Here is a 27,218-nt window from a genome sequence, read left to right as displayed (position 1 = left end):
TCCTGAGTCCTTTCTTTCTTTTCTTTCTTTTTTCTTTTCTTTTCTTTCTTTCTTTTTTTTTCTGACTCCTTTCTGTAGTGCCTTCCTGGTCTCTGGTCAATGCCCTCTTGGAGCTGGCCTGTGGGTCTGTGGCTGCAGCTGCAGGGTCCTCATGTGCTGCTCTTCCTCTGCCATGAAAGTGGGCTGGCTCAGCCCTGCTCTGCAAAGCCTAGAGGCTTAGGAGTGTCCCCAGCCAGACAGGATGGCACTGTCTGCCTGCTTTTTGTTTTATTTTATGTGATGTGATCTGATGTGGTGTGTGTGTGTGTTGTGTGTGTGTGTGTGTGTGTGTGTGTGTGTGGTGTGTGTGTGTGTGTGTGTGGTGTGTGTGTGTGTGTGTGTGTGGTGTGTGTGTGTGGTGTGTGTGTGTGTGTGTGTGGTGTGTGTGTGTGTGTGTGGTGTGTGTGTGTGGGGTGTGTGTGTGTGTGTGTGGTGTGTGTGTGTGTGTATGTGTGGTGTGTGTGTGTGTGTGTGTGGTGTGTGTGTGTGTGTGTGTGGTGTGTGTGTGTGTGGTGTGTGTGTGTGTGTGTGTGTGTGTGTGGTGTGTGTGTGTGTGTGTGGTGTGTGTGTGTGTGTGTGGTGTGTGTGTGTGTGTGTGGTGTGTGTGTGTGTGTGTGGTGTGTGTGTGTGGTGTGTGTGTGTGTGTGTGGTGTGTGTGTGTGTGGTGTGTGTGTGGTGTGTGTGGTGTGTGTGTGTGTGTGTGGTGTGTGTGTGTGGTGTGTGTGTGTGTGGTGTGTGTGTGTGGTGTGTGTGTGTGTGTGTGTGTGTGGTGTGTGTGTGTGTGTGTGTGTGGTGTGTGTGTGTGGTGTGTGTGTGTGGTGTGTGTGTGTGTGTGTGGTGTGTGTGGTGTGTGTGTGTGTGTGTGTGTGTGTGTGTGGTGTGTGTGTGTGGTGTGTGGTGTGTGTGTGTGTGTGTGTGTGTGTGTGTGTGTGTGTGTGTGTGTACTGCTGCCTAGGGGGGCAGCAGCTGGAGTTATGGATGGTTGCGAGCCACCCAATATGGCTTCCGGGAACTGAACTTGAGACCTCTGGAAGAGCCATAATTACTCTTAACTGAGACATCCTGCCCACATATATGATGTATCTATGTATATAGCAAGTTAGTGTTTGTGTGTGCATGTGCACAAATGTGTGCGTGCATGCATGCAGGGGAGTGTTCCTGAACTGGCATCCGTAAGGAGGAAAGAGAACAAAGTCGGGAGTTAGTTCATTCCTTCCCGGATGTGTTCCAGGACTGAAACAGTCAAGACTCATGAGGGGACCAAGCTCATAGCAACACAGGAAGGTGCAGGTGCCAATCAGGCCCAGTGCGTCAATTCCCCTGGGTAAGGCCCTTGAGAGACCCTGTGCACAAGTCTCTCTCTCTCCCTCTCTCTCTCTCTCTCTCTCTCTCTCTCTCTCTCTCTCTCTCTCTCTCTCTCTCTCTCTCACACACACACACACACACACACACACACACCTCCCTTACCTGCAGGACTTTGCCCTGGGGACTCTCGGGAAACAGAAGCACCTGGTTGTACAGCGGGTCCAGTGACTTACGGGCCACTTTGGTCTTCTTCTTGGCAATGCAGACGCCATTCTCCAGCAGATAGGCCTTGATATAGGCAGCTAGGAACAGAGGGCAGAAGGCAGGGTTCTCTAGGCCGCTCCTTAACAAAGAGGGGTCAATCACCTACTCCTGGGTACCAGTGAACCCCCTCAGGAATATGAGGAGGGGCAACAGGGCAAATGGCTGTGGGGTGAGCAGCATGTGCGCCATGTCTGTATGGGTGCCGTGTGAGGTCATGTCTGGGCGAGCCTGCTTCCTTGCTAGTGGTCTGCATCGCCTTCCCTTTCCTCCGCTGAGTGCCTCTTCCTCAGTCCGTGGCTTGCCCACCATGCTGTCCTCACACAGCATTTGCTAACCTCTCCACAATGCTTTCTGAGCCCCACCGTTGCTAGGTACCAGGGAGTAACGATAAGCAAGAAAGATGTCTCTATCTCCAAGAAGTTAAGTCCACTGGGCCACACAGATATCATCTCTCTCGGATGCCCCCACACCTGGCAGCGTCTTGGAGCCTGGCTTGGCCGTCAGCCCCCGAGCCTGGATGATATCCACCTCCAGCTGCCCATTCCGCTCCTGCAAGCCGATCTCCACGTCCCCTGCAAGAAAGAACACGTAGAGCATCAGCTCAGGAGCATCAGCAGGACCTCGCTGCCCCTCTACAGCCACCCTCAGCCTAAACAAGAACACCAGGAGGGCTGGAGAGTATAGCTCCTAGCCAGGTGCTTAGAGCATGGAGCCAACAGGTCAAGGGAAGGGAGGGAGGAGCTCAGGGCTTCGAACACTTACCCATGGGTGTGGTAGCCAGGGTCTGGCGGCCCACAAACTGTGCTGGCCCCATGCTTCCCAGGAAGTCGCTGAACTGGGCATCTGAGGCCAGGCAAACTCCTCCATAGTTAAGGCTGCAAGAAGAAAAAGATTTGGTGACGTTTATTTGCTTGTTTGTTCTGAGACAGGGTTTCTCTGTGTATCGCCCTGGCTGTCCTGGAACTCACTCTGTAGACCAGGCTGGCCTCAAACTCAGACATTCACCTGCCTCTGCCTCCCGAGAGAGATTAAAGGGCGTGCAAGGGGCATGACACCACTCCCAGTCTCCATGGTGATCCTCAACCACTCCCACCACTGACCTATACCACGGATGCTGGTTAACTGGCCAGGGTGGCTATAGGGAACATGGGAGATGGTTTCCATGGTTTCGGCAGGTGCTAGGGCAAAAGGCTTAATGCCTTGATATTCAGAGTGTGGTCTGGAGGTCAGCAGCATTAGAGAGACTCCTGCTTCTTGTGAGAATAGCATCACAGGTGATTCCTCCACCCAGTGGCTAGACGGAAGTCAGCAGTTCAATGTGAGGCCGCCTCCAGATAAGGCCTGGACGACCGAGGCCCTGTGCATCAGCCATGGACCCTGACACCTGTTTGGCTTTCTGGCATTCATTTCTCCTTCCTCTGGTGATAAAACCTCCAATTTCCTTCAGGGAGCCCACTTCTCTAAGGCACGTGATTGCAGCAGGGAGAACAAGCTCTCAGGGCACCTCTTTTCCCTGGCTAGGGCCTGGCTCCAGGACAGACACGTGGCTTAGTTTGGTTAATGAAATCTGATAGGGATGCTTTTGTGAACTGTGCGGGGCATGACAACCCCCTTTTCCCATCAGAACTGGGCCTGGGACATGGAACTAGGGTGCTCGGTAGGGACAGTCCAGGGATGAGGCCGTTACCAGACTGCGAGTGTTACGTAAGCTTCTGGATCAGGCTCTGGCTGGTGAGTTATCTCATTTCGGATACATAAGTCAGTAACAGTTACTATTATTACTTTGGTTAAACCGGTTTTAGCTAGTCCCTGCTTTACCTCCAACCTCCCCTTTCCCACTTCTGACCTGGGAATGACCCCTCCCCTCCCCTCTCCAGGGTCTCTTGCAGCACTGAACGAGAAGAAGTGCTCCACACTGTCCGACAGATCTTGATCCACAGGAACCCGCGTTCTCACCTCATCCTCACCACCACCAAAGGAAGTTGACTGTTTCTTTAAAACAACGAACCAACCAAACAAACCACAAACCAATCATTTCCACCATTATTCAGATGAGGAACACATTGGCCCAGCAAGAAGGGGGGCGGGGACTCCAATTCTTGGGCAGAGCTGATGGAGCTGGGGCCAGGTGCCTGGGCCTGCCCCCCCAAGCCAGCTCACCCAGCCACTCTGGGAGTTAAAAGGAGAACCCCAGAGGGCTAGATGGTGGATGCCCTCACCGAGACCTTAGGGCTGCTGGTTCCTGGGTCGGGGCTGCTCAGGTCTTCCCTCCACCGTGGGTGACAGCTCCCCTCCCCGTGTAAGCAATAGGCAGACAGCAGGCACAGGACTCCATCCATCCCCAGGGGTCCCTACTGCCTGTTGGGTCCTCTGTCCACTTGTAGCAGGGTGTCTAAAGGTCACTTTATAAGAGACGTGACCCAGTCAGATGCACAGACTCAGGGTCATGGCTTTTAAGGTGCAAATCTAAGAGACAGACTTAGAAAGACTGGGACCAAAAAAATGGGGCAGTCCTGCCCAGAAAACAAACAAACAAACAAACAAACAAACAAACACCATACAGCCAGCCCAGAGAGCAAAGGGAGTCTGGTGAGGACAGAGTGAGCTGAGATTCATAGTCCCCAGGTGAGCTCGGATGCTGAAGGGCCACAGAGAACCCCAGAATAAGCTTCGGGGATCTGAAAGCACAGAGGTTCGCACAGACCTTCTTAGAAGGTGGAGCCAAGGAAAGGGCACACTGCCCTATAGAAATGGCTGCCTGGGTGTCTTCTTAAGTGGCCCTGGGACAGTCTCATCCCTCCACAGCCCAGATTCTGAAGTTACATGTACAAGTAAGAAAAAGATCCACGGAGGCTGATGGTCTGGTAACGGAAGATGGCTGAGACCAGAGGCATGATGACTAAGGAGCAGAGAGCAACCTTCACAAGCCGGAAGACACTGGGATGATGGATGATGCCTGTGGACCACACATCCTTCCTCTGTGGTCTCAGCAGCACAGTGATAACAGGCAACACTACTGATGCTACCCGGCACAGATAACCCTGCAAGGATACAGGCATTTCAGCCACCACCACCGAGATTCATTCATTCACCAGGTGTTTTAGCACGTACCCGGCACTGCTCTGGACACAGACCACATCAGGGAATCAGACAGATGGTGATATCTACCCTCATAGACACCTAATAAGAAATAGTATCAGTGGGCTGGGGAGATGGCTCACTGGTTAAGATCACTGGCTGCAAGGACCCCGGTTCGATTCCCAGCACATGGTTGCTCACAACTGTCTGTAATTCCAGTTCCTGGGTACCGGATGCCCTCTTCTGACCTCTGTACACATACATTTGTCGAGACAAAACATGAATACAGAGAAGTAAATAAATAAACATATCTGAAAATAATATCAATTATATACCATTTTTTAAAAGGGGGGAGGGCAAATGCTATAGAAAGAAAGAGGACACTGGAACATGTAGGATTCTTGCCTCTCTCCCCATCTTATTAGACCAGTTGCCCCTTGGTACCCATGATGGATTGATCCCAGTTCCAGAACCCCTAGAGACACCACAATCCACAGATGCTCAAATCCTTCCTGTAAGATGAAGGTATTGATAGTGTTTGCCTAGACCTATGGGCATAGGCCGACGCATCCCCCTCATGCACGTTGAAGCATGGCTAGATTGCATAAGACACTTCCCACAATGCCACTGCACACGGTGAGGTTAATAGTTGTTGTTCTGTATAGTTCAGGAAGAATGACATGAGAACTTCGTACGTGTGCAGATATGACTGCTGCAGATCCTCCTGAGAGACACACGAGCAAGGCAAACAATGCATATACATACAGTGGGAACACAGGGAGGGAGGGCCTGAGAAAGGGCAGGCGCTACAGCACCGTGCACCATTCCATTTGTGCGTTTTCCTTACAGTGATAGACATGCGGCAAGCTCAAGTTTTGCTTTTTAAAACTTACCGGAGTATTTTTTTTTCAAATTTTTTTTTCTTAGTCAAAGCTGGTTCTATCCATAGATATAGCTCATGGACACTAAAGTCAGATGTATTTTGGCTGTTATCCTTGGGCCTGTTTTAGCATGAATTCTCTCTACATGTGCTCTCTCTACATGTAGGACACAGGTCGTGGGAAATCCTGAACCATGTGAGACTAAGCTTCAACAAACCAGAAAAATGGGGGAGGGGGTTGACTTAGAGACCTGTAACAGCAAATGACAACCCACTCCATAAGGAGGATGTGGGCTCTAAAGCTGAGAGAGGCGGAAAGGTAGTGAGGCCGTGTGGGTTCCAGAGCAGGGCGGAGGCCAGCCCCCGAGCAGCGCGAGGCCTTCTGCAAGCCAAAATTGAAAGTTTCCTCCAACATCCTCATTGCCTGCTCCTTGATTCCTGGTGGAGTGCAGGCAGACAATGGGGAATTGGCAGGCCTGGTAATTAGCGGTAATTGTTTCTAATATCTGGGCGGCTGCCTGATTTCCCATCCCAGGGTGCCTCACTGGCTGCCAAGGCACCAAGCTGCCACCCTAAGCTAGCAGAAACACCATCTATGGAGCAAGAGGCACAGTGTGCCTTGCCTCTCTTGGCCAGCTCTGCAAGAGGCCAGGCTCTACCTTGGGATTTTTTTTTTCCCCTGGAAGCATAGAAAAGGCAGCCTAATAAATCAGATGTGGGTCTGTGTATGCCTCCTTGGTCACCTGCTTGTCGAGTGACTTCCAGCAAGTCGCTACTGTCTCAGCGCTTTGAGACGGTGTGCACTTCAGCTGGTGATCTTAATCTGGGAACAGGATCACCCTACCTTGTGCCCGTGTCGGCCGCACGTGTTTCCAGGCATTGTGCGGGATTTGCTAGCGAAGGGGCATGAGAGGGCTTGCTGACTGCAACGTGCTATGCACATGCTACTACACTAAAAAAAGTCCTTGAATGCAACAGGATCTCAGGAGTTGTTCCCTTCCAGAGCCTCAAAGGGCTGGGATAAAGGGCAACCACTAAGACTTGTGGCATGTGATATGCCTATATTCCAGTGCTAGGCAACGTGGGTGAGATTTAAAGCTTAAAACTGCATTTGTGTGTGTGTGTATGTATGTGTATGTGAGTGTGTGTATGTGTGTGTGAGTGTGTGTGAGTGTATGTGTGTGTATGAGAGAGAGAGAGAGAGAGAGAGAGAGAGAGAGAGAGAGAGAGAGAGAGAGAGCGCTCACACACGGCGCCACAGTGATTGTAAGTCAGAGGACAACTGGCAGGAGTGAGTCCTTTTCCTGTGAGGCCTGGGGACTGAACTCGGGTTGTCAGGCTTGGCTGCCAGCGACTTCATCCACTAAGCTATCTTTCCCGTCCCAGGGGTTTTCACCAATCTGGGCTATAGTTTCTTCACATATCAAGTGAGAGTGAAGAGTGCCTGCCTCGCCAATTTGATGGGGAGCATGGCATGGATAGGGTGACACAGGTCCACACAGAGATGCTCTTAACGCAATCACTGCAAGGACTCCATGGCTGCCAGTCCCTACTGCCCAGCCCGGCACAGTCTCCTCCTTTTGACGTGGCATTTATGTGGCTCTTCCTGCTCTGGCAGAGCGGCATCTGGATGCCTGGGACCGAGGGAAGGCCTGCAGGAGCCAGTTCCTCCTAGGGACAGTGCCACACAGGCCGAGGCAGAGCCTTGAAACAGGGTTTTTTACCCATTGTTCCGCTGGCGTTTCATTTCCTTTTAATGGCAAAATGAGATTTCCTGCAACTCAAATCCTATTAGTTTTGTTTTGTGGAGCGCAATCCATTTGTCTTTTATTATTAGCCTCTGAGCTTAGCTTGGACCCTGTGTTCTTGGTGGTTAGAGAAGTAATTGGGTAATTTACGGGTTTGCCCCTTTTCTCTTTTCCAGTTGGGTCACCCAACTTAATGGCATCAGAAATTAAAAGGCTGCACAGCCCTCGTGGAGATTGCAGGCTGTGGTTCTAAAAGGTTCCGGAAGTCCATTCTTCGGCCCGTTTACTCACTACCCACTGCCTACTCGGTGCCGGCCCATCCATCCAGTCACCTCCCCCACAGGTTCTCCTCACTTACAGTACAGCAATTCTGCCGTAAGGCTAAATGCGCAGTCCTATAAACGACTGTGGGGTGAAAAACCCTGCAGGGAAGATCACAGCCTATGAAGAAAATGGGTCAGTGTCACATAAAAAGGTGTGTGTCTGGGGTGGGGGTGGGGTGGGGCAAGGAACCTAGTAAATATGGTGCTACAAGGTTTAACACACATTAAATGGTTGAGGAGTGCTCAAGTATTACAATAAATATGGTGCTTTACCGTAAAGACCTTCGTGATCTGTTGTGAAGTAGTAGAGAGGGCTGGCTGCAAGCAGGTGGGGAAAGCAGATCCTAATGCCTGGTAAACTGAGGTCGCCTCTGTTATTGGGAATATGTGAGTTCCGGGGTGAAAACAGCTTTTCTGCATTCACCTCCCATTGCTCATAGACAAACCCCGCCCAACTGAGCAAATACAGAATCCAGGTAAAGCTCAAATTATTTCCTAAAATTCCAATCATGTTGGAACACATCCTAGTTTTTTAAAAACAAGCCCTGCAGCAGAATTGACCATGGGCTAGGAGACACTGGATCACACAATATAGGCTCCGACTCTCAAGCAGTGAAGACTTTTCCAAGCCTGTTCCTCCCTGAGAATGGGATTCCTACACGGAGCCATAGGTTCGCTTTCCATTAATCAATAAACCTGTTCTGAGCCAAGCCTGGTACCATTAAATGATTAATGTTAACTCATTTAATCCAACACCTTTATAAAACTTATCATTGATGTCTATATTAAAGAAGGGTAAAGCAAGACGCGGGATAACAATAATCCAACAGAGACTACTTGGCTAAAAAGTGGCTAGTCTGGGATTCGAACCCCAGTTGTCTGGCCCCGTGTCCAACTTCTTGACCGTTAGAAGACACAGTTGACCCTTGTCACGCCTAGGGTGTTGATGCTCAGTATTCTCCTGGGTATCAAACCTCATGGGTGCTCTTAAATAAGATGGTATGTTTGCACATAAGCTATGAGCATTCTCCTGTCGTCCTTAAATCATACCTAGATTACTAATAACTTCTAACGCTATGTAAATTCTATGCAAATACCCGGTCTTAGTATCTGGTTTGGGAGGAAATGACAAGAAGAAATGTATGCATGCTGTACATCTTCAGCACAGACACAATTTTCCATCCAAATACTTTCTCCATGACTGTCTGAGCCCACGGATGTGGAGGCCCAAGAAAGCGAAGGCTAATGGTACTGTCACCATGTGTCCCCCCGCCCCCAGCAGAGCATAGGGATCTGCAGTTCAAGTGCTGAGGGACAGCAGGCCTGGGCTCACATCCTTCCGTTCTGGGTCTTGATTTTCTTTCTAGCAAAACAGAAAGAAGCAACTCTGAGTATTACAGGAGATAAATTCCCGAGAACAGAGCTTGACAGAGCCAAAAGCTCAGCAAGTCTAGTGCTTATAAAACAAGGAAAAACAAACTCCTTTCTCTCAGCCCCTGGCCACACTGCCCACTAGTCAGGATGACTAACAGTACAGGTGGGAGGCGGGGGTGGGTGGGGTCTTGCTATCTGCTGATCTCCTGGGCCTTTTGTGATCTCAAAACCCTGAGCCTGGGTTGCGATGACCCTGTCGAGAGCTCACATGCTACTTTCCCTGGCTGTGGGCAGAGTGACCCAGACACCCCAGGGCAACAACAGACAGCAGGAAGGAGCCAGCTTGGGGAGCTACTGGGTTGAGGGGATGCTAAGTCCCTGGCTTTTGTGAGATGAAGGGGGCAGGGAGGACTGAAAGGAGCGGAATGTGTAGCTGTTCCTGTCACCCATCACCTACACATCCAAATTTGAACCTGTGCATCCAAAATTGAGAACACCTACTGTGAGGCAGCTAGTGAGGGCACTGACCTCAGTGTCTAGAGGGACAGACAGGCACAGGGGCTACAATTACAGTAGACAGTGGAGAGTGCGGTGGCTGGAGAGACCAGGGTTGCGCAAGCTGCTGATCTAGCCAGAGAAATGGTAGACTTGTGAGCCATTTCTCCTGCCTATGCCCAGAGCAGACATTATTAATCAACTTCAGCACCCCAACCAGACCTGATCTTGGCTCCATAATCCTGTTCAACATAGCACTCCTGGGAGTCACTACCAATTGACTGGCATTGGCACATGAGCTGGGGATAACAGACTAGTTCTTCACTGAGAGGAGCAGGGACAGGAGTGCAGGGAGGCTGAGACGTGAGGCGAGACAGCAGGGTTCAGGGAGGCCGACTACAGAGGCTGGGAGAGATCAGCAGAAGTGAGTGCAGGATGACAGACTATAGAGTCTGGACAAAAAAAAAATGAGACTTGCAGGTGTCCATGTGAGAGCAATCCAACCCCTCCGTGTGCCTCTGCCCATGTTTCTCTGGACCCTGAAGATTTCTCTAGCCCCGCGGCTGTGGTAATACAGAAAGGACAAGAGATGGAAAGCAGCAGTTACCTGCTGAGAGGCGGCAACCCCAGCACCTGCTCCATGCTGGCTTCTAGGTTTCCCCTCAGCACTGGGCTGCCCGTGGGGGAAGCTGTCGCCGTTCAGCACACCCATTAAATTAAATGTCTCCCCACATTATTTTCCAGAATACTGTCTCAAGTCAACCCCTTCAGCTGAATTCACACGTGAGGTCTGAGACACTTTCTTGGTTCCGGGAAAGCTCAAACCAAGGTAGACAGCCAGGCAGGAAACATCTAAGGACCAGAGGCAGAAATGTGGGGTGTGATGTGTGTGTGCGTGCACATGTGTGTTGTGTGTGCACGAGGGGCGGGGCGGGGCGGGGCGCTCTCCTCAGGACCCTCTCTCAGGCTTAAGCTCTAGCCTGTGTCCTTTGCCTATGTGAGGTGGCCCTGCTCTGACTCTGGCCCCTCAATCTTTAGCAAACAGTTCTCCAATTTGGGATGAGGCAGAAAGAGGCCACAGAAAAGGAAGCTCTTTCCAAGCTCCGGAAAATAATATGTGACCGGTAGAGAGGAAGACGGAGGGACTTTGTGTCCTTGGTGGCATTGCCAGCCTACAAATCCATCAGAATCATTCAGAATGATGATTTAATTGCCTCCAGCAACAATTGAATCCATGGGGCCGGGTGTAATTGGGCAGAGGCCTGCATCTGAGCCCCGCTCATAGACCGCCCTGCCCTGTGACCTTGGGCAAGCTACCCCCTGGCATTGCCTCATCTGTTAGCAGGACAATTAGCATTCAAACCACACCATCCAGCTGTTGTGCGCATTAAATGAGTCAACATAGGTCAAAGCCCTCGGTGCAGTGTCTGCACAAAGCTCTCTACAGTGTCTCCGTGGCTGCTATGGCCATTTAGCCAGCGCGTCTTGACAGTGTGCACACAAACCAGCTTGGCATCTTGGTGTCTGACTCAATGTGTGCGGACAGGGCCTGAGGCTCTGTGTTTCCAACAGGCGCCCAGAGGATGTGCTGCTACCGGACTGCAGTTCACACTCTGAACAGCAAGGGATGGAACGGCTACCCACTGGCATTTTGTCACCTAGAGCCCACAGCATACTCACTGGCAGAGCTCTAAGCTGCATGCTTTTCCCTGCCTTGAGACCCGGCTAGGATCACAGCTTGGCCGCTGTCTCCGTACCTGCTTTTTGTATCGGCTTCTGGCTGACTGGCCAGTGCCCTGCGGTGGAAGTTCCTGAAAACATAATTCCCATGGTGGCCAGCCCAGCTGTCTGGCATACTACAGGTGCCTAATTAAATGTGTTGACATGGGAACCCATGTGGGAGGCCCCTCTGCCTTTATAGGCCTGGTAGCTCACTCCAACAGTGCCAGGGGCAGCAGCAGCCTTGTGGGGCTCCTCAAGTGAGGCTGGCTCCCTGTGAGCATCTGCCGAGCTGGCAAGAAGCCAGGAGGTGGGGAGAGGGGAGGGCACTCACATCCCTTCCTGTTTTCGGAGCCTGGCAGCCGGATCTAACCAGCTGCTCTCCGAATACCTACGGAAGAGAAGACGTTGACCACGGCTGAACAGCCTCTTGTCCCCGTTTCACCCAGGGGCTGGGTGAGCTGGCAGCACCTGGCTGGCCTCCGACACAACTGAACCCCCTCTAGATCTCTACAGGTCGATAATTCTGGGGTGGCTAAGTGGGCTGGCAATGCCATCAAGGCCGCCTAAGCCCCTCCACCTTTCTCCTTTCGGACTTGGAATATGGCATATTAAGCAGACATCTTCTGGCCCTACGGCTGGAACCAGTATTTCCTAGACCTTTGACCTTTTCCTCAGTTTGGCTCAACCTTCCCAAACTTTTAATGGCCGCTACAGCCAATACCTGCTAGGCACTCACTTGCACTCTAGGCTCGTTTGCATCTGGCATGGCTCACCCTATCTGCTAGGAGGCAATTGACCCAAAACAGCAAAACACACAGCTCACGGTGGCTGAATTAAAATAAACACTAACAGTGACCACCACTGGTGCCCAGCCGTGTGCTGATCACAGTTCTGGGTATTTCCCAGATGCCCACTCAGCCTCACCACTGCTCTCTGCACAGCCCTCACTGTTACAGCCCCCATTCTACAATGAAGAGACTGGGCTCAGAGAGGAGGTAACCTTCCCAAAGCTGCACGGCTACTAGGACGCATGAACCACAGGCTGGGGCTGCCCGACAGCCGAGTCTGTTTGACCCTGTCTATAACACAGTAAGCATATTACTCAGCAAACAGCAACCAGAGCCCCTTCCCACCTACGAGCAGGCAGTGCCTCTTTTCTCGCTCAGGGTACCTTCCTACCATGCTTCCCTTGCCGGAGTCCTGTGATAGACTGAGCCCTGCTCTTCTCTTTAATGATGCAGGACAGTTGCTCAGGTGCATCTGCCGCTACCTAGGGCACCACAGTGCTTCAGAGAGACCTGGTTCTTTTAATCTCCTGAGGCCATCGCGATGTCTCCTGGCCTAGAGATCATCACAGATAGGCCCACGAACAGACACCCGACATGCCAATAGCAGGGACGAGATGAGACTCAGGCCTCCTGAACGGGACTGGCACCTGTGAGAAGGTGTCTAGATAACGCCCTCCAAGCTTGGCTGCCCAGCCAAGTGTCTTAGGTGATACAAAAATGCAGGCCACTGCCCTCCTCGTTTTCCTCCTCTCCTTTCCGCTGTCCACCCCTCTTCCCTCCCACAGGAAAGTCTCCTTTGGGGTGGGTGGACAGCAGCTCTGACAAGTCCAGACCATTCATTCATAAGGCCGGAGATGCCCAGTATGAGAGGGGTGGGGTGAGGGGTGGGGGGGGGGTGCGGAACAAGCCCTTTAGCTAGCAGGAGCCCAGCTGAGAGACCAGACCGGCCAGAGAGGAAGGGCAGAGGCAGAACCCCATGCCATCCCAGTGGCTGGAGTCTGCACCCAGTCCCCAGCGGTGGAGGGGGACTCGCCACTCAGCCAGAACAATCCAGCGACGACAAAAGGCTCTGTTTCCCGCCTTACTCAACACAGCTGCCACGAGCCACGTGCTGCTATGAGGCCTTGAATACAGTGTGCACGGCAGAGGCGTGTGATGGCATGTTTAACTTCACATTTACCTACCCGCACGGCAGAGGCGTGTGATGGCGTGTTTAACTTCCCATTTACCTAGCTGCACAGCAGAGGCATGTGATGGCGTGTTTAACTTCACATTTACCTAGCCACACGGCAGCAGACACCTGTACAGACGGTACTGACCTTAACTTTCCCAGCCTCAGTTTCCTCATGTGTAAAGACAGGGAATGTGACACCCAGGTCCCTTCCTTGCCTCGGGCGACAGTTGGAAAAGTGAAGCAATATGGCAGTGTAAAGTGAGCTCCGGCTGGGAGTCAGAGTTCCTGCGTTCTAGATGTTTCCGGCTGTGTGGCCCAGGGCAAGCTCCAGGACTGCTCTGAGTGCCCAGCTGTCTGTATAGTATGGAGTTATTTTCGATCTACGATTCTTAGCCAGGAACTCATCCTAGACTGGCATGAGGGGAGCCTGAGAGGAGTAGGTTTGTGTGAGTGTGTGTGTGTGTGTGTGTGTGTGTGTGTGTGTGTGTGTGTAACACACACTCACATGTATGTTCATCAGAGGAGGTAAACCCCAAGATTTCCCCTGGTTTTCCAAGGGCCCCATGCAGGTGAAAAGCCCCTAGCCTAGATGGGTTCCCCCAGAAGGCTGGAAAGCTGCCTTCCTGGGCTCCCGCCCAGACACACTGATCAGGTGGCTGGGACACAGAGCATCTGCATTTGTAACATGTCCCCAGATCCCGGTGTGCAGTCCTAAAGGCAAACCCTGCTGAGGAGCGAGGCAGCGTGACCATTTCAAGTCTTGACATGCATGAGCCTTGATCAAGCCCTAGTTTGTATTTTTAAAGCCCAACAGAGATTGAAGGAAAAAAAAGGAAACAACAATGATGCGTTATTAGACCCCTGGGACTCCTTTCTCTGGGTTAGCTACCAACACTGGTATACAGTAGGTGCCAACCACTGTCTTGTGCTCTTCATACATAGTAACTCAGGACCACATAGGACATAAACGCTTAATCCTCCTAACATCTGCGCCTTAGGCTTCTTTCTCTTCTGTTGCTGTGACACAAGCAACATAGGAGAGGAGGATTGATTTCAGCTCACAGTTCAAGGGTACTTCCACCATGGCAGGCAGTAGGACAGCGCCCACAGCTGGGAGGGCAGGGCCACAGCTGCTAGTGCTGAGCGCGCTCTCTGTCTCTCTCTGTCTCTGTCTCTGTTTCTGTCTCTCTCTCTCTCTCTCTCTCTGTGTGTGTGTGTGTGTCTGTCTGTCTGTCTGTCTCTCCCTCCCTCCCTCTCTCCTCCTCCTTCTGTCTCTCTCTCTGTCCGTCTTTCTCTCTGTCTGTGTCTGTCTGTCTGTCTCTGTCTCTCTCTCTCTGTCTCTCTCTCTGTCTCTCTCTGTCTCTGTCTCTGTCTCTCTCTCTCTCTCTCTCTCTCTCTCTCTCTGTGTGTGTGTGTGTGTGTGTGTGTGTGTGTGTGTGTGTGTGTCCGGGTCTCACTATGTAGCCCCACCTGTCCTGGAACACTGTGTAGACCAGGTTGGCCTTGAATTCATTAAAAAAAAATATTCCTGCCTCCATCTCCCAAGTGCTCCCCCTGGCCTTAGTTTTCTTCTTCCTTCCTTCCTTCCTTCCTTCCTTCCTTCCTTCCTTGCTTCCTTTCTTTCTTTGTTTCTTTCTTTCTTTCCTTTCTTTTTTTCAGTCCAGGACCCACACCCAAGGAATGGTACCGCCCAGATTGAATGTGGGTCTTTCCAACTCACTTAGCCCAACTAATATAACCCTCCCAGGCAGCCCTGAGGCTAAGTCATTGCTCACAGATGTGCCTAAGATGCCTCCTAAGTTACTCTACAGCCTGGAAAATTGACCACTGACATTAACCATCACGATCCTGGTGTGTTTGATGTTACTGTCTTGTTTTACAGACTGGGAAACTGAGGTTCAAGGATGTGCCTTGCTCACAATCACGTGGCTCCGACATGGTAGAGCTGAGATGAAACATAAAGCCAAGGCTCTGCACCTCACTGATTTCATCTGAAGGCCCCAGAGGCTGAAGCGACATCCCACCAGCCCAAGGAACCAGCTTCTCAGGGGCGGGGCCGGGAGGCGGGCTTTCTCAATCTCAAAGTTGAAAACTGGGAGCAGGGAGGTACAGGCACCACACTTACTTGCCCTCCGAGCCATAGCTATTCATGCTGTCTTCAATGGACTCGTGGCTGGCTTGGCGCAGTGTCCGGCTGGGCATCTCCACCGCCAGGCCTGTCTCTGTGCTCCTCTGGATGGCACCCTTCAGCCTCCGGCTGTCTGCTGTTGAGCGCATGGGGCCGAGAGAGATGGGGAGAGGCACGGGGAGTAGAAGGGACAGAAAGAAGAGGTTGTCTGGTTAGCGTTTCAGCAGGTGATGGCAGCCAAGCTTCAGCCCTAACCCAGCCACCAACGTCCTTGGTCCCGCTGGCTCACCTGTACCCGCCCACTCTCCCTGGGTGCACAGTGCTGGCTCTTCACAGCCATTCAGCACACAGCACCCTCTCGAGCTTTGTTAACTCACACGCTTATTTGCATACTTTCTCCCCTGCAGTTATCTCCAGTCAGCCCCCTTGTCCTCCACAGATGCCATCTCAAGCACTTACTCTTTCATCTGCTCTGCAGGGTCAATGCCACATGATTGACTCTGTGGGCAGCATCCTGCCATATTGTGGGTGCTAGCTTGTTCACTACGGAGTGCCTAGCAGTATCTGTAGCTCTTATCATAGACGCTCCTAGAGCCCCAGTGCAGCTGCGCCAACCAAAGTGTCTCTAGACACTGCCCGCTGTTCTCAAAGGATAAATTCACCCTCGCCGACGACCACTAAGATCACTGGGTTTGAAGCCGCGTGGCTGGACTCAAATCCTGAGTGCTTTTTTCCCCATTGGCTAGAGAGTGCACGGAGTGGAGTGCTCAGCCTTCCCAGCTCTTCATTTGTTTACCTGTAAAATGGGAGGGCTGCAGCATTGTTAGGAGACAAAATGGAATCCCTTCCCATCATGCCTTTCCCCTGACCTCTTTGCCTCCATCTTGTGATACGGCGCTCTCGCTGAAGGTTCTCTGCCAACCTCTGTCAGCCCAGCCCCTCCGGAGCCAAACCCTCCGCCTAAGAGCCTGTTCTCTGTTTCCTCCTGGTGATGACCACCCGATGTGGTACCCGAGTTGGCTTTTTATTGGCCAGCTTCCACAAAGGTGTGTTTATCAATGGGAGCCTCTGAGCCATGAACAGTGGTGAGTTCACTGGGGGTGTTCAACTGGTGAATTCTGGATAAACCATGGTGCCCCAAGTACTCCACCAAGTCGAGGTTCCCATTGTCCCTGCTTTAGTGTTGAGGACAATGGCACACAGGTCGGGGACTGGTTCACAGAGCCGATGAGGAGGAGCAGGAATATGCATGCCCCCAGACGGTCTCCCTCAGAGTCCCGCGGCCTGATCATTTATGGTAAGTCCTACCTGTCCCACAGGGACAATGGCTCACTGTGGACCTTTCCCTTAGCCACCACCCCCCCCCCAGAATCTAGAGAAAGACTGGAGGCCCCACAGACTTCATCAGTGCTCACTGACTGACCCACTAGGGAGCACAGCCACGCGAACCCCATCTCCATGTTGCTACAGGTGGTCCATGCCACACCCAGCCTCCTCGGCTGGCGTCTTCCGGTACTATGATGGCATCATGGCCTCTTGACCCTGAGAGTCTCAAATGCACATGTGGTGAGCCATCAAGGCTGTGTGTGTTGGCCAAGGTGTGTGCTCACATGTTCCTGTCTCCTGGGTGCCTGTGTACCAAGAGCACATGAATACACAAACAAAGGGAGTCTAAATGTCTGTGTTTGTTTCCGCCTGTGGCTGGCTGCTGCCTGTGTGTCTGAGGGCAACTAGGCGGTGTGTATCTGTGTTATCTGAGTGCCTATGTGTGTGACTCTATGGGTCTCTCGCCACTGCCTGAAGTGTGTCTGAGGGTAACTGGGTACACTAGATGTGCACCCTTAAGAAGCCCATGCCCACCCGCTGCAGAAAAGTGCACCGAGGAGGCAGCAATACATGTTTCTCTGCTTGTCACCCAGGCTCTGTGAATGCGTGACGGAAGTGTGTTCCTATCCGTTTGCCTTCATTTTTTCTAACTGGCTTCTCTCTAACCAGCCACCCCCACTCTCACTTCTGTGTCCCCCCATTCGTATCAGGTGTAGAGGTAGCGACAGACACGTTCAAAAACACACTCAGGTGAGAGAAATGCCCGTCTGACGCACAAACACATGTAGACAAGTGTAGCTATGCACGGGAATAAACAGTCCCTTCCAGAGGCTTCTTGACCTGTGAACGTGCTTCAGAAACCTTCCCAAGGCATCTGACTGCCGCATCCCCAAGCGATGTGCACTGCTCCCCTTGTCACTGTCATAGACTGACACAGAGCCAAGCATGACAAACAGCTCAATCTCCCAAGCCGAGGAAGCCAGCATGTATTTCATGTCTGTGACAGCCTGTAGCCTTCAAGGAACCTCACACTCAAGACTCCCGGGCCTCGTGCCAGCTGGATTTAGCACACAGGGAGCCTGGCTCTTTGGGAGGACGGCCCAGGCAATGCCATGAAGACTGGCCTGCTCACACATGGAGGCGTGAAGGGGTTAATGATGAGGTGCTTGCCGCCAGGCCTGGCACACAGTCCATACTACATCCACTCCAGAGAGAGGATGGCCTCGTGGCACTTCCCAGCTGTCTTGCTGACATTTTCACAGCCGCCCCGCAACTCGCCCACCTGTAGCCTCACTGTGTACCCAAGCACACCAAGAATGCTTGCCACTTAACCTCAGCTACCCAACCCTTCCATCAGCCACCTCTCGCCGAGGATGTCTCAAGCTCTTACTCCCCAGGAGAAAGATGCCCCTCTCCTCTGGGAGTGAGGAAGATGAGACATCTTCCAAGTCTAATCCTGAGAGAGATCACATCAGGATGGGTGGGTTAGACAGCAGGAAAGTTGGGAAAGTATGGACACAGTCACTCTGGATTCAGGGACAGCCATCCCCTCCAGAGACAATGGGGACAAGAGTGCCACTGCATGGTAGATTAAGCGTGGAGGAGGCTTTCCAGAGGTGGTGGGTATTAGACAAAGGACTGTTGCCATCATGCACAGTTACCACTGTGGGGCTCAGAGCTTGTGTTCTGGGTACCAAAAGTGAAACCGACTACCCTCAAGGTCGGCCACCCTGATGTATATAATAAACTGAATATGGATGTCCCATTTTTCCCCACTAGGAATTCATCTTTGCCGTACCCCCCAAGCCCAAACTACACTTTGCCTTTTATCCCACATGGTCCTAAGTCTCCCCTCTTCCAACCTACTTGAGGGAGGGAGAAGAAAACAAGGGAATAGAACTTAAACCAGGAGGCAGCGATGTCTTAGGGTGAGAAGATGGAGCTAACGCGGCGTGGTCCCTGACTCTGTGACCTCAGCATGGTCCCTGACTCTGCGACCTCACTGTTGGGAGGGCACTCTGACATGCAGGTGACCGGTGCTGGATCGCAGGGAAGCCGAGTGCTTGGGAGAGCAGGTGTAAGAGGCACTGGACACACCCGAGGTGCTCAACAGAGACGGGCACTATCTAGGAGAGTGGTTCCCTTGCCCTTTGAGCCAGTTCCCGCCTCACTCTTTCTTGGACATCTTTGATAGTGAGCTCTACTGGATCTCCACTCTGGCCATGTCCTTCGTTGCTCACAGCCCCACTGGCTTCTACATGCATTAGGCCTTTACCATTCACATCTTTGGGGGGGGTCTCTCTTTCTCTCCTCCCTTCTCCTTCTCTCCACTTCCCCCATTTCTGGTTCATCACTCACTGACAACCTCAGAGCCACCCTATTCAAATGAGCCCCACGCTCTGGTCACGGCCCCTAAGCCTGTGTTTACGGCAACTGCACACCATCACCACAAGGAAGAGAAGCAGGCTCTGTGGACTCAACGCCAAGCAAAGCTCACACTGTGGGCTTTCTTCTCCCACTAAGCTTCTAACTCACGTCCATGCAGACTCAGGGCCTCCCAAGGGCACAGCGGCTTCTCCTTCACTGTGATCCACGGCTCACAAAGTCTTTGTCGCTTGTTTCATATATTTCCCTGCTTATCCCTCTTCACAGCCAAGCACCCCGACCGCCTCAGGCCTGAACCCTAAATGGCTTCTGAGCCACTTCCAACCACCACCCATCAGCCATTAGCAGAGTAAACCACGACTTCAGACCGAGGCTCTCCGCTCTTACTAGTTCATCCTACACAAGCAATCACGGAAGGACACAAAGCTTTGCACCAAGGGCTGGCCCCCCCTTCCCCGCCACTGAACTGTTGGCACCAGTGAGATGCTGGAGTTAACTGCCCATCGGACGAAGAACCAGCTAATTAAATGACGCATCACCACAATAAAAGACCGTGAAACTGCTGAAAAGACTCATCTAGCCCGAAGTGACACAGAATGGCTCCCTCAGTGCGCTGGTGAGTTAAAAAAGCAGGTTGCAGGCAGTATGCAAAACATGGTGCCATTTCTGTAAAGCTATAGATAGCTCTGTGTGTGTGCGTGCACAAGTGCGCATGCGTGTGTGTGTGTGTGTGTGTGTGTGTGTGTGTGTGTGTGTGTAGGGGGGAGTTCATTTTTATATTTATTCATATGAACAGAAAAATTTAAGAAGATAGGAACTAAAAAGCCAGGAGTGAGTAATTATGGGGTGGGGCTGTTCGAATGAGTATGTACAAGACCATCTTTTATAACTTTTTAATCTAAGAATAAGTGCACACACTGTAAGTGTAGAGCTTGGTTGAATTTTTACAAACTAGATAATACTGTATACTTGGCATAGACTTAAACAAACAAGCGAAAGGCGCCACTAGGCCCTCAGGGAGTGCAGCCATCACCATCGCCATTTGTTTCCAGGGGCAGCCCCCACGTGCTCCGGGTCTCTAATGGCAGGGGCTACCTGTCCCTGCTTTTCACATCTTTTCTGGGAAGGAGGGGCTGCTGTCTTGCTTCCATTGCTGAGGTCAGTGCACGCTGCTGCTGGGCCCTTGCTGGCTTTTTATCAAGTTCGAGGCTATGGAGGGATGGTGTTGCCGTGGTTATTTCAGGGGAGGGCTCTTAGGGAGATGTGCACCTGTGTCTTTTGGAACTGTACCTGAGACTGGAGCCGCTGGGTCACAGGGTAGATATTTGTTCCGCTTTAGCTGACTCTGCCGAATAGCTTCACCGATTTAGACTCCAGCTAGCACACTGGGAAGGAGATTTCATTTCTCTTTTGTGTGCTTATCTGTCATTTGTATTTTTTTTTTGTTAAATGTATTAAGTCCACAACATAAACGGAGGTTAAAAAAAAACAAATAAATTCATAAATAGATCACCGTGCTAACCAGGGCATGATGTTATGCCAAGCCTTAGCATGGCTCTCTGTATCCTGACAAAGCAAATTCAGTCATTGCACCTGCTAGGCCACTGATTCCGTCTCGCACCAGCTCCCTCACACCTCCCGACCTCCTGTCCACCCTCAGCCTGGCAGGCTCCTCAGTTTCCATGTCCATCCCCAGATGGTCTCCTCACTTTTCCTCCCTCCCTCACCTTTACCACCAAAACATCTAACCGCTGCCCAGAGAGTGTCCTTAAACACCACCTGATCAGGCTCTTCATAATCCAGATCGCCATAGCTTAGAGGTGCTGTGGGCATGAGGCGTAACAGGTCACAGTGTGACTGACGCAGCCAATGAAATCATGACCTCACCACTGCAGGACCAACTGTAACGGGTCTGCACAAGACTGGCCTTGCCAACAGCCAAGAGTAGACTGCAAAGGGCCAACAGTGCCCTGATCACCTCCCACCCACCCCACCCCACCCCCCGTCCCGTCCCGCAGAACAATTGGCTACCGATATGTTCTGAGAGAGGGGTACACCTTTTTTTTTTCAGTTATGTCCCCAGGGATGAGCCTGCCACTCTCCAGTGGAGAGTTACACACACATGGTCACACAGATGGCTCAGGTTTAAGTCAGTAGGCTACACAAACACGCACACACTCACAAGATGTGGGTGTAAGAAAGACTTGTAGGGAGGAGTGGGGGGTTCAGGGTTGGAGGGAGGTGAGGGGGGGGAGGTTAGAGCGGCCAGCAATGTACTATACTATGTGTGTGGGAAGCTGACAAAGAACAAATGAAACTTAACACACACACACACACACACACACACACACACACACACACACCAGTTACGCAATAATGTAGTCGGGTTTCAAGCTCTGGACATTCTAGTGACAGAGGTCAGCACCCAGCAAAGGTGGCTGTCACCAGTGTATTATCGTCACTATGTCAGGGCCAGCAACCCGCTTAACTCTCCCAATAACCTTTACACCAGAAGAAATGGGGACTGAAAAAGCGACTTCCACTGGGTGTGGTAGTACACAGTGTGAACGCCAGGGCTTGGGGGATGTGCAGCTGCACATGTGTGGTTAGCCTGGGTTACAAAGCAAGCCCTTGTACCCAAAAGTAACTTCCCTAAGGACACGCAGACATCCACGGCTAGTCAGGGCAGAGCTGGCGCCAGATTCGGATCTTTTTGATTCCCATGACAGGTTCCCCCGCCCCTCTCTGTGTTTGTGTGTGTGTGTGTGTGTGTGTGTGTGTGTGTGTGTGTGTGTGTGTGCACGCTATGGTACATGTGGAGATCAGGACAGTCATCTCTGTGTCTACCACATGGGGCCTGAGTCTTGGCAGCAAGCACCTTTATAGCTGAGCCATCCTGCAGACCATCATTCCGGTTCATTCTTTTGGTAAGATTTATTATTTTTTAATTATATGTAGGTGTGTGCATGTGTATGTGGGTATGTGCACATGAGTGTTAGCGGAGGCCAGAGGCATCAGATTGCCCTGGACCTAAAGTTACTGGATGCTAGAAACCAAACCCAGGTCCTCTGGAAGAGCAGCCGGGCTCTAACCATGGAGCCGTCTCTCCAGCCCCCAAGACAGACTGTTAACCAGTTGCTGAACTGAACTCACCGATTCTGAGTTCAATGCTACTCTTCCAAGGAGACTGTCTCTCTAGCTCCTTGAGCTGAGCCCTGCCCTTCCCCTCTACTGGAGAGTCAGTCTGCTGCAGGTCAGAGCAGAGGCGTGTCTGCCAGCCCCTTGTGGACAGTGTGAGCTCAGTCCTCACGTGCTTCCGTTCAGCATCGAGTGCGCCATCCAGGTGCCCACCCCACTATACTTGTGTTTCACTGGCTTGGTGTAAAGACACGTCCCCGAGAAAACAACATGTCTCCAGCAAAGGTAGCGAGGGCCTGTTACTCAGCTGCTCATACCCGAACGGGAAAGAGCTTAACTCATCTTCTAAGACATTTACAAAGAGCAAGAAAATAATAGTGACAAATTAGGAGAGCAATTATTTTTAGCTGTTACCGTGTTCTGTGCACTATTAGGCACGTAATTCAATCGACAATGCCTCTGAGAGGCAGGCGTTAAGCCTAATTTTACAACAAGGAAACAGGCTTGGAGTAGCTCAGTGATGCATCCAGACATACATTGGGCCAGTGGACTGAGCGAGAAGCCACGATCGGAGCGGGCACCGACCCTGCATCCTCAGCCATTGGAGGCCTCGTGTTGGAGGATGGAAGGTGGAAAGCTACTACGTGCCCAGCCATTTCACATCAGGTGAACGCTGCCAGCTTTGTTCTCCACACAGAGAGCCCAACACTGGGAGAGGGTGGCCCCCAGACCCTCCATCCCTCCCCACCAATGATCCCATAACTAGTGTCAAATGCCAGCTCTGTGAGTGACCACTGTAGGCCCAAATAGCAGCCTGTAAATCCCAAGGTACAAGAGTTCCAGGTGATTCCGTTAATTAAAGCCAGAAAGAAACACCAAGGCCCTAGCACATTGCTGCTTTTTCTGATGGCAATTGCTCCGTCTGCAGCCAACCTCTCTCCCTGGCCTTATTCTCAGACGGTTTAGCTTCCCCTGCCTTACTTGACTGAGCTTTTAGGTCTCCATGAAAACTGAAGGCTGAAACCATCCGTGGGGTCCAGAGCACTGACAGTGCCTCTGGCTGTGTCTCCAAGGACAAGCTGAGGAATCACAAACTGGTGGCTTCCATGAAGACTCTTACCACCCCGACTTCAACCGAGAGCTATCAGAAGCTACCTTCCTTTGAAGCCAGATTAGGCTCCATTTTGGACCTTTCAGACCAACACCCTCACAGTTCAGATGACAACTGAGGCTCCGGAGGGGGGCATGTATCAGTGGCCATGTCTGTGACACCTGGCTGTCAAGCTCTCTGCTCTGTGGTCCACATCTGCTCACCGAGATGTCTATAGCATCTTCAGGAGGTAGCAGTGTCTACACTGAGAAGACTTTAGAGTGTGGCTGCCTGGGTCCTTCCTCCTGGCCCCAGCCATACCATTGGCTATGTGGTTTTGGGTAAGTTGCCCTATCCGTTTGTTTCCTCCTCAGCTGCATGGCCGGTTACTTCTGTAATTACGGCACTCTGGGGGATGAAAATAGGAAAAGTGAGAGTCCAAGCCCAATCTGAGAAATGCAGTGGGATTCTACTGCTGGCTGGCTGGCTGGCTGGCTGGATGGCTGGCTGGCTGGATGGATGGATGAAATAAAAACTTTAAGGGCTGGAGATGTGGCCCAGTGGTAGAACATTTTAAAAATACATACGAAGATCTGAATTTGACCCCCATCACTGAAACACACATGCACATGTGCGCACACACACACACACACACACACACACACACACACACACACACACAGAGGGGGGGGAATTTTAAAATATCTCACTGTCATTTTCCTCTTCTGTGCCAAATGTTGTGCCCACTACAAAAACTGTCCTTCCCAGCATCTCTCCCCTGTGGCCTGCATGAGCTTTCTAAAGAGCATGCCACCTCTTTGATTAGAAATGTTTGAGGCACCCGAAGGCTCACAGAATACATCAAAGGCTGTAACACACTGCTTTTCTGACCTGGTCCTAATTTACAACACCAGCTTCATGCTGTAACCCATTCCCCTCTCCCGGCTCCCCTCCCCCTCCCCCCTCCTCCCCACACACAGTGAGCTCAGCATTCTGTTAGATAAAATACTTCCAAATGTGGCCAGCCATCCCATCCCCAAACTTCTTACATCACCTGCACAGAAAGTCTTAGATCCCCTCCTCTTCTCCTCTGGAAAGAATTGTTGTTTTTGTTTCGTTCTGGGGACAAGGTCTCACTATGTAGCTCCGGCTTGCCTGCAACTTGAAACAGAATCCAGGGCACCCTTGGACTCACAGAGATCTTTTGGCCTCAGCTTCCTGATTGCTGGGTTTAAAGGGTGTGCCCCGCCACACCCGGCCTAGGAGGGAGATGTTTTTAAGGCAACTGTTTGTTGAATTGTAACGTACACGAAGAAAAGGTTACGATTATGCAGTATACAGTGTCTAGGTGCTCAGAGCTTAGTGAATATTACCCAAGTGCCGGCTTCCAGATGTGGAAACAGCATTTGCTGGTGCCCAGAGGCTGCTCCTGCCCACATCTAGTTACCTTCACACAAGAACAGTATAACTGCTTGGACTCCGTGAGTCTCCCTCAAATACTCTCCACCTTATCCTTTGAGACACGATCTCTCATTGAGCCTAGAGCTCAGTGATAGGCTAGAGAGACCGGCCAGTGAGCTCCAGAAGTCTATATGTCTCTGCCTATCCAGTGCTGGGATTTCAGACGTGCACTGTTGCTGTCTACTCGTCTGCTGAGATCGGCCTCAGGTGCTCCCGACTGCACAGCAAGCACTTTAACGAGTGAGCTATCTCCCCAGCCCAGTCTGCCTTGAAATTGTAATATCTGGAGCCACCTAATATATTTTCTTTACGGTCTGGCTTCTTTCACTGGAAATTCTGTTTGTGAGGTTTGTCACTCTAATGGTTTCATTCACTCTCTTTATTGTAGTACAACGTGTGAATGGATCAAAATAATTCTCATCCATTCTATTATTGGTGAGCACTTGGGTAATCTCCATATGGAGATATTACAAATGGCTCTGCCAAAACTATTCTTGTATGTGTCTTTTGGTGACCATTTGTGCACAGTTCTGCGAAGCACAAACCTAAGGCTGGGAATGCTGGGCCACAGGCGAGAGACTTAGAAGTCTCCCCTACAGAGTGCTCTGGATTGGGCATGGCAACATCGTGAAGAAATGACATTCCGTGCAGGGGATCTTCGGTGGGGACTAATGGTGGAAGAAAGACCGATGATACATGTCGGCTCGGCTCACACCTGCATTCTCCAAAAGGAAGATCTGTGAAGTTCACAGAAGGCAGTCAGCACTCGGGATGGCAGGTGGGTGGGGGGAAGGAACAGAACCTAGTCTGTTACCATCTGGCATTAGGTGAACTCTGCACATTATCATTAACCTCTTCCAGTGTCAACTGTTCTCCAATGCTAGGCCTAAAAGCGACCAGTTCGTCAACAACTCAAGCATTTCCAGCATCTCCAGGCTCACCCTGCTTGGTAACCAATGGTATGTAGAAGCTAAATTCTGTGAGGTTTTGGTACAAAGTCACTAGCAAGCAGCTCTTAGAGGCCTCAGACGCTACTGCGCAAGAAAACCTAGCAGGGGGAAACAGCACGGGAGCTGTCCATGGTGCTAGCCAAGTGCTGAGGTCATGGGGCTGGCCAGGTGCAAAGGCCAGGGCCTGGCTGGGAGTCTGGGTGGGGGTCACAGGTGTGTTTTTAAATCACACGTTCTTCCCATCAGATGCCCCTAAAGAATCCTGTTCCAGGGGACGGAGAAATGGTTCAGAGGGGAGAGTGCCAGTATGAGGACCTGAGTTTGGATCCCAAGCACTCATGCAAAGATGTGGGTGTGGTCCCGTGCATTGTAACCACAGGGATGTAGGAATCAGAAACAGGAAGATCACTGTGGCCTGCTGGCCACCAGCCTGGGCCCAGTGAGATACCCTGGCTCAATTGAGTGGCAGAGACCAGGAAAGCTGACATCATCCTTTGGCTTCTATGAGGCATTGGCAGGAATACCTGTATTTTGTGCACACACATGCCTGCACACTCTCTCTCTCTTTCTCTCTCTCTCTCTCTCTCTCTCTCTCTCTCTCTCTCTCTCTCTCTCTCTCTCTCTCTCTCTCTCTCTCTCTCTCACACACACACACACACGCAATTCATACATACAACACAAAAAATTAACAGTAATAAAAATGATGATGATGATGATGATGACGATGATGATGCTTTCCTAGGAGATTCCATCACCAAGTTCAGCCATGAGAAGCATTCACTGTCATCCCCACAGACATGCTTCCCCTGATGCTGAGTCTGGACCATTTTCACAAGGAGAAGTGAAACTGGGGGGCTAATGTACCAAGGTGGGCAGGAAGCCAAAGCCAGAGCAGGATCTTGGTTCACGGCAGATGCCATCATTTCTGGCGTCGGGTGTGGGGAGAGTAGACTGCCTCTGGCCTTACTAGGGAGCGTCTGAAGGAGAGACCACGCGAAACAGAGAAGAGACATGGAATAATGGGGGCTGAGGTGGGCGGTGAGGAGCTGGGAGCGGGGGAGAGGGAAAGGGAAAGGGTCACCGGACTATTGTCTGTAACATATACACCGTGCACTGTAACCTGACGGGCTTCTGCGCATTGCACCTACTGGGCTTCTCACACCATGTTTTCCTCAGCATGGGGGTGGAGGGTCCGAAGAACACCCCTTAAGGAGGGGAGGGAAGATGAAGCAGGTAAAATTTCATTCACCAGTCTCTTCACTAATTACCTATTCAGTGCCCTAGCCTGCGCTGGAGTCTCACCGTGCAGATGAATGAAACCCAGACCCTGCTTCAACTCTGTCTACCTGAGGAGGCAGACAAGTAAAGGGGCAATTATAACACAAGGTGCTATAATTACAATGTAGCATAAAACAAGGGCAGAGATGTATGCAGAACAGTATGAGACCCGGGGAGAGAGATAATTAATCTTACACCAGAGGCAGAGGCGGGGTCTGGGTTGAAAGCAGAGTCGTTTCAACGCTGAATTATACTTAATTGCAAATAAAATA

The 27,218-nt window shown here is 51.4% G+C and overlaps 1 protein-coding gene across 2 annotated transcripts in view; it reads right to left on the bottom strand.

Moving 5' to 3' along the window:
- Positions 1–27,218, bottom strand: part of RIMS4 (regulating synaptic membrane exocytosis 4) — a 59,846-nt gene that overhangs the window by 5,102 nt on the left and 27,526 nt on the right. Inside the window, exons 2-5 of one of the 2 annotated variants that reach the window (XM_084777372.1) lie at positions 15,316–15,451; positions 2,371–2,483; positions 2,079–2,180; positions 1,507–1,646 (exon numbers count right to left, since the gene is read on the bottom strand). In XM_084777372.1, the coding sequence (XP_084633498.1) occupies positions 1,507–1,646; positions 2,079–2,180; positions 2,371–2,483; positions 15,316–15,451 (491 nt within the window). Of the gene's footprint in view, positions 1–1,506; positions 1,647–2,078; positions 2,181–2,370; positions 2,484–15,315; positions 15,455–27,218 lie in introns of both variants that reach the window. The other variant, XM_084777371.1, reaches the window with a different exon arrangement.

The sequence above is a fragment of the Acomys minous genome (assembly GCF_964271855.1).
Source record: "Acomys minous genome assembly, chromosome: 3".
NCBI lineage: Eukaryota > Metazoa > Chordata > Mammalia > Rodentia > Muridae > Acomys > Acomys minous.
Note: the sequence above shows the minus strand (reverse complement) of the source record. Positions and strands in the feature narration are given on the sequence as shown.